Raw genomic sequence first — 6,692 nt, 5'->3', positions numbered from 1 at the left:
TTAACTAGTGATTTTATCATCTCCATACAGATGCATTTCTTTTATTTCCTTTAGTGCAATGAGCTTTTCCTGAATAGAAAAGAAAAAAGCAGTTTTAATTTCACCTGTTCTTTTCATCCACTGTAATTTCTAACACAAAGTTAAAATAATCCTTATATGTTACTAGTATGACTGAAGATCACTAAATCCGATTTAAGCTAGAATGTAGAGTTTGGCACCAGTCTTTTTACTATTTTAATATTTAGTCATGTCAAATTCTTTTTGTCTCGCTAAGTGACAAGAAGTCCATGATGAAACTACTGCTCACTGATTTGATATTTTCTGAAAAATCCCTAATTCTAGTAAAATCTTCATTCATGCAGAATCATAGCAATAAGGATCCCAAAATATACGTCTGCTGGTATAGAACTACTCTGAATTCCACACAAGCAGAATCAACATCAGCAGCATAGAATGTAGAAATATTAAAGCGAATATTTCTGTTCTGCACAAAGCCTGCAGAACTTGGAGATGCAATTTCTACACTGATATAGGTAAACTTGTTTTATCGTCTCTTTTTTGGGCAATAGAACAGTTGTCTGTTCATTTCAACATACACATAGTACCTCACACATATCTCAGAAACACAGAATCACAGAATGGTAGGGGTTGGAAGGAACCTCTGGGTCCTTATATTTAGGTGGAACTTCCTATGCTCCAGTTTGTGCCCATTGCCCCTTGTCCTATCATGGAGCACCACTGAAAAGAGTCTGGCCCCATCCTCTTGACACCCACCCTTTAAATATTTATAAGCATTTATAAGATCCCCTTTAAGTCTTCTCCAGGCTTATCAGACCCAGGTCCCCCAGCCTTTTCTCATAACAGAGTATAGATACCTGGTATTTATCATGCCTACTTGCATGTGTGCAGTTTGGACATCTAACACTTGGAGAAAAGGTTTCAGTATTCAAAGCTATATTGAACCATAACCATAAGTGGCAGAATGGGTACAAGAAATCACCACCTGAATCAGCTCATGGGCTAAGCGTCCCAGAACTTCTTGGGTTGTTTTATTAATTTCTAATTCTGTCATCACTTCCCAGTTACCATTCTGGAACCTCACTGGCATAGAGAAGACAATTCCTTCAGGAATACAAAATTGACCTGAAGAAGAGGGAAAAAAGATCCAAATATATTATTTCTGATTAAAACCAAATCTTTACCAGTATCAAGATTAAGTCTCATAGACTTGCAAAAGTCTGCAGCTGTAAGATCTCGGTATAAACGGATACTGCCTTTTTCAGTGCACAGTTGAAAGAGTTCCTCTTTTACTGTAACTTTTTATTTTAGTTAGATGTACATGAATCATAGAATAGTTCGGGCTGGAAGGGACCTTCAAAGGTCATCTAGTCCAATCCCCCTGCAGTGAGAAGGGACATCTCCAACTAGATCAGGTTGCTTAGAGCCCTGTCCAACCTTACCTTGAACATTTCCACAGGTTTCTACCATGGCTCTGGGCAATCTGTGCCACTGTTTCACGTCCCTCATTGTAAAAAATGTTTTCCTTATATCTAGTCTAAATTTCCCCTCCTTTGGGTTATAACCATCACCCTTGTCCTGCTGCAACAGGCCCTGCTAAAAGACTGTTCCCATCTTTGTTGTAGACCCCTTTAAATGCTGGAAGGCTGCACTAAGGTCTTCCCAGAGCCCTCTCTTCTCTGGGCCGAACAACACCAACTCTCTCAGACGTCTTTCATAGAAGAGGTGTTCTACCCCTCTGAAGATTTTCATGTCCATCTTCTGGACCCTCTCCAAAAGGTCCATGTCATTCCCATGCTGTAACAAAATTGCTATAATAATTTTACATCTTAAAAAGGGGGGAATTTTTTTTTTACTTCATACAAGAGTTAAGTGGCTGTTGTGAAATGTTCCATTTATTGGTCCACCTAATTACACAAGAAGAACATGCTTTTTTACAGCTTAGGCTCTAAGAGTCCTTGCACAAAACGCATACACCAGAAGGCATTTAAACTAAAAGAAACAATTTGCAACAAGACAATATTAACCTAAGAGATGCTTGTAAGAAGTGAGTATCAAATCACAAGCTCTGGAGAGCAAAATTTCTTAAGATTTCCTGGTTCTTATGCTGAAACAAACTCTCAGCCTTCCATTATATCATGATTTGTTTACAAGCTCTTATTAAATTAAAAATCTTGAAAAAATTAACATTATATGTACTGGGGAAAGCTACAAGAGAATAGGTGAAGTAGAAGTAGATTTACCTTTAGTAAGTACTCCCACAGAAACGATCTCCCCGGGAGGAGAGCCATGATACCAGTATCTCAGTACAGTGGCTACCGCATGAGCAGGTAACATTCCTACACAATCACAGACCCGGGAACTCAGTGAACTCTGTGCAGATAGAAACTCTGAATGGAACCATTCGCTACCAGCGAAAAAAGGGGGGGTGGGAAACACAAGGAAGAAAAAACTAAGATGACTGCAGCAAGTGTAGTTTTCTAGAGGAAAAAAAGAACTAAACCTGAGGAAAGAAAATCATCAAAACTTATTCAAACTTCATTGCTGAAGGCAAGGCATTTAAAAACAGAAAAAAAAGGGTCTAACAAAAAGTGGCTCAAAAAGTAACAACAAGCACTACATATATATGAAAGTTACATCATTTACTTGTCATAACCTCTATTTACTATTTATATGTATTACCATCTTATGTAAGAAGCCAGCCACGAACCATAATCCCCTTGTGCTAGGCACCGTACAAACATAGAACAAAAGAAGAGCCTGCTGTCCAGCAAATGCTAGGTTTAGTCCAGAGTGGCGCTCCATATAGCTAGGCCTGAGCGTGTGTCAGTCACACCTGCTGCCCTCTCACTGCACGCACCCCTTCTCTGCTACTTCTCTCTCCACAAGAAACTATCTAGCTGCCAAGCAGCCTTTTTTTACAGATGTTAACAAATGGTCTATTTCGGGAAACTGACTCAGGGTATACATTCAATGGAATTCAGGTACTTCAAGATGCAGCTATATTTAGTATTACTTCAAAGTATCTTCATGCAAACTAAACATCTAAGTCACTATCTGGACTTTTATTACTTGTTATAGGCTTCTCATGATATGATAGCAGAGACACACACTTAATATACGCAAATGTAAACAAAATATAAACAAAGTTGGCAGGAGAGTCAGAACTATGTATAGCACTAGGACATCTCAACTTCTTTTGCATATTTCAGCTTGAGTTTTCCTTTAGGTACAGCACTAGTAAGCACAGACAAATCTTGAAAAAAACCCCGCTTTCCTTGGCATTTATTACACAGTTAAGATAAACATGGATTAAAAGCAGTTATTTAGTTTTACTTAAAAAAATATATCTGTACTGTACCTATCATAAATCATATTCAACAAAGGACGTGAAAAATTAGCTGGGCCCCAAATAGCACAGTCATATCCATAAACTTTTGCATGTGACAAATCAACGTAGTTACAGCCAGTAATATTGCCCCAAAAAATCACATCTTTAACTCCTGTAATAGAAGAAAATAGATAGATTAATGAAGGAACAGACTAACATTTTCACAATGTAGGCTGGACTAGATGACCTTCAGAAGTTCCTTTCAAGATGAATTATTCTTCAAATCAGAGTCCTGCCTTGATAGCAGAAATTATTTGATCTGAAAAATGCAACAAGGTTCTCCGTAACATATGAAATCTCATCGCAAGCTGAAAAAGGAACTTTATATCATGTTATCCACTGCATTCCCCAAATGCTACCAGAACACAGAAACATTCACCTGCTGCATTCATATTCATCTTCCTGGCCAGCATGGCTTTAGCTGCACTTTCCCAGGATGTTGCAACAGCAATGACATTTTCAGGCTTAATGGATGGGCCGTATGTCATAATCATCATCGCCTTCAGGTTTACAAAGGTTTTTCCTGATGAAATTACTCTGACCTCACTCTTGGCATTCTTCTCAATCAGCGGAGCATACACTTGACAGATCTCACTCACTTCTCTGATGTAGTTCTCAAGAGACTGGACTTCACGGTTTAAGAGGACATCATCAAGAACAATGATAACATCAGCTTGAATAAAAGCCTCATCTATTTCAGTGTGCTCTGAAATACTGCGGAGGAGTGGGAATGCCATGTCTTCAGCTTCCATTACAATACCACAAAGAACTTCCTTAAACTGGTCAGTGTCAAGCAAATGGATACTGATTTCTGTGGTCACCCCAAACACTTCTCCATTTGCCAAAAGAGGGATCAGCTGATAACAGATTGGAGCTGATGCACTGATAGAGAAGGATACAGAAAAATTCTAGTTAACAACTACCCACTGCTTGTTTGGAAGTACTACATAAATAAATACAACAATCTTTCTTTTGCATTTGATTATGTTTAAATAAAACATTAGCTTGGATCCTGTTTTTCCGTCTTATACATCTCAGCCAATACTGTCACTTAAAAATTGGTGTCTTCAAAGAAACACAATTTTTTTAAGATGCTCTGTCAGAACTACCAGAAAAACAGAGATTTCTAAAGCTAGAACTGCAAGACACTTTGTTTGCAAAAACATTTAAAGCAGGATAGTTGCACCACAAAATTCCCACCTTATTTTGTAAATACTTGCTTTTTCCCCTAAAGTGACCTGGGGTCTAAAAGTTGCCTGTTCAACCCCTCACTTAAACTGGTGCAAAATGTAACAAAAGTAGAAATAATTCCAAAATTATAGACAATGCTCATAGCAAGGGGTGCAGACCCTAAGTCAAATCAGCAAATTACAGGGTTTCGTGTATATCTTCAGATGGTTACACCTGTTATACACAACAGGGAAAAGTGTATTCTTCTGAGGTTGAGTGAAACTTCACGGAGATTCTTCTTTCTCTCACCTGGTGATCCAGATCTGCAAAGGCTTGATATGACTTTGAATTTCTTCCTCCTCTTTTTCAATTTCAATATGCGCCTGCAGGTTCTCCTCAGCAATGTCTAACATTTCCTCACTCAACATCACTGAGGTGATGCCATAATAGTGCTAAGAACAAAAAGGATTATTTCTAATCAAACGACAACCCAAAGGTAACATCAGAAGGGATAACTTTATTTTACATTTGAAGGAGGAACAAAGAACAACAATGTTGTAAGAAAACGTAAAATACGAGTTTACAGCATCAAACGCAGCTTATTACCTCAGCATATTCCAGAAAATCATTAATTCCTCCCAGAAGCAGACCCTTCCCTCCGCGGTCCAACAGTTCTCTCCAAATGATAGGAGACTGTCTGTGTTTCCATCCATTCGTTTCACAAATGTCATGAAGCCACTGCTAATGGAATGCCCACCAAGAGATTTTAATATTTTTTCACATTTGATAAATGCTGTAAAGCTATAGCTGCAAAGCTATAAACATTATTCTTATTGTCTTTCAATTTTCTCAAGGTGCTTCACAACTTACATACCAGTGTGCACAAAATGGGAGAATAACACGAAGCAAGACACCATGATAGACTGTGATACCTCAGCAAAAGACGAAAAGGTCCTACTTCTTGGCTGTAATTTGGCCCAGTTATCATAGAGGTACTGAAGACAGCAATGTTGGGAAGCAGTGAGTAATCTGGGGCTTTCTATTTAGCTGCAGAAGGTAAGTAAGCTGCAGGGGTTACCTGTTATTCACTTAACTGCTCGAGTTACTTGGCTGGGATGTCAAGCAAAATGTAAGAGGTATTAAACACCATAGTACTGCCTATCTCATGAAGTAATACTGCAGATTTTTCAGTTCCTTACAGGTACTTCATTGTAAATATGGCAACATGTCTACAGCAAAAGTACTCGGAAAGGCCCATGCACGTTGAAAACAAATATGTGAGATCTAATTTCATACTTCCATTGTAATTCAAAGCCCTTGAATGCCAGAAGTGCTGACTGCATATGCAATCACACTGTGCAAAAGATTTACAGGCTGAGCAGCCATTTACATAATAAAAAAAATAATAAATGTGAGCATCTTACTGACAAAACACAGCTTTAGGCTGGTGCACATTTTGTGCCCACCTTCTGTGGTAAGACTCAGAACATTCAAACCCTTCCTGTGACTGGCTCGTGTTGCCAAAGCTGCTTCTGCAACACTTCTACCCAGATACCCAAACGTGAATACAGAGGAGACATACTACAGATAAACACACTTGTTGCTTTGTAGAGCACTGGGGCATCTACCAACCGCTTGACTCGCAAAGCCTTACCTCCCATTTGTCGGGGTGCTGAGTGATCTTGTGGACCCTGAAGTCTGGCAAGTTAGTCTGGAGGTAGTCAGCCAGCAGCTCAGCTTTGGCATAGTGAGGGCAGTTCGCCTTACCTGTGAACACAGCGACACCACCACAAATGGAAGGTTTTGTGACACTTCACAGCCCAAACGTTTTCTAATTGTTCAAATTTTAACGAGTCTTCTGTAACCAGCATCCTGTGAGTTCCCAGAAAGCAGCCGCACAAGCACATGCGCCAGCAAAGGAAGGATAATTTCGGAGGTGAAACAGTCTCTCCAGCCAGCGTTTAAGGGGCTGAGGAGGCCACCCCGGGTGGGACAGCGGCGGACGGGCTAAGGGGGGAAGGCGGGCTCGGAACGGCTGAGGCAGTGCGCCGCGCGGACACCGCTCTCAAGGGAGACGGAAGGTTACGGAGCCCGCAGAGAGGCGCGGCCGCTG

The 6,692-nt window shown here is 39.9% G+C and overlaps 1 protein-coding gene across 1 annotated transcript; it reads right to left on the bottom strand.

Annotated features, from left to right (window-relative positions):
- MDH1B (malate dehydrogenase 1B, NAD (soluble)) lies at window positions 1-6,390 on the bottom strand (the record flags this gene model as incomplete). Its single annotated transcript, XM_010133790.1, has 8 exons — window positions 1-69; window positions 1,004-1,143; window positions 2,262-2,425; window positions 3,380-3,521; window positions 3,789-4,291; window positions 4,889-5,031; window positions 5,186-5,320; window positions 6,234-6,390. Coding segments are annotated over 8 exons (1,453 nt in total), but the record flags the coding sequence as incomplete, so codon positions are not given.
- Between the last annotated feature and the right edge of the window lie 302 nt (window positions 6,391-6,692).

The sequence above is a fragment of the Buceros rhinoceros genome, unplaced genomic scaffold, assembly GCF_000710305.1.
Source record: "Buceros rhinoceros silvestris isolate BGI_N320 unplaced genomic scaffold, ASM71030v1 scaffold14793, whole genome shotgun sequence".
Classification (NCBI taxonomy): Eukaryota; Metazoa; Chordata; class Aves; order Bucerotiformes; family Bucerotidae; genus Buceros; species Buceros rhinoceros.
The sequence above is the reverse complement of the archived record's forward strand: the minus strand, read 5'-3'. Positions and strand labels throughout refer to the sequence as shown.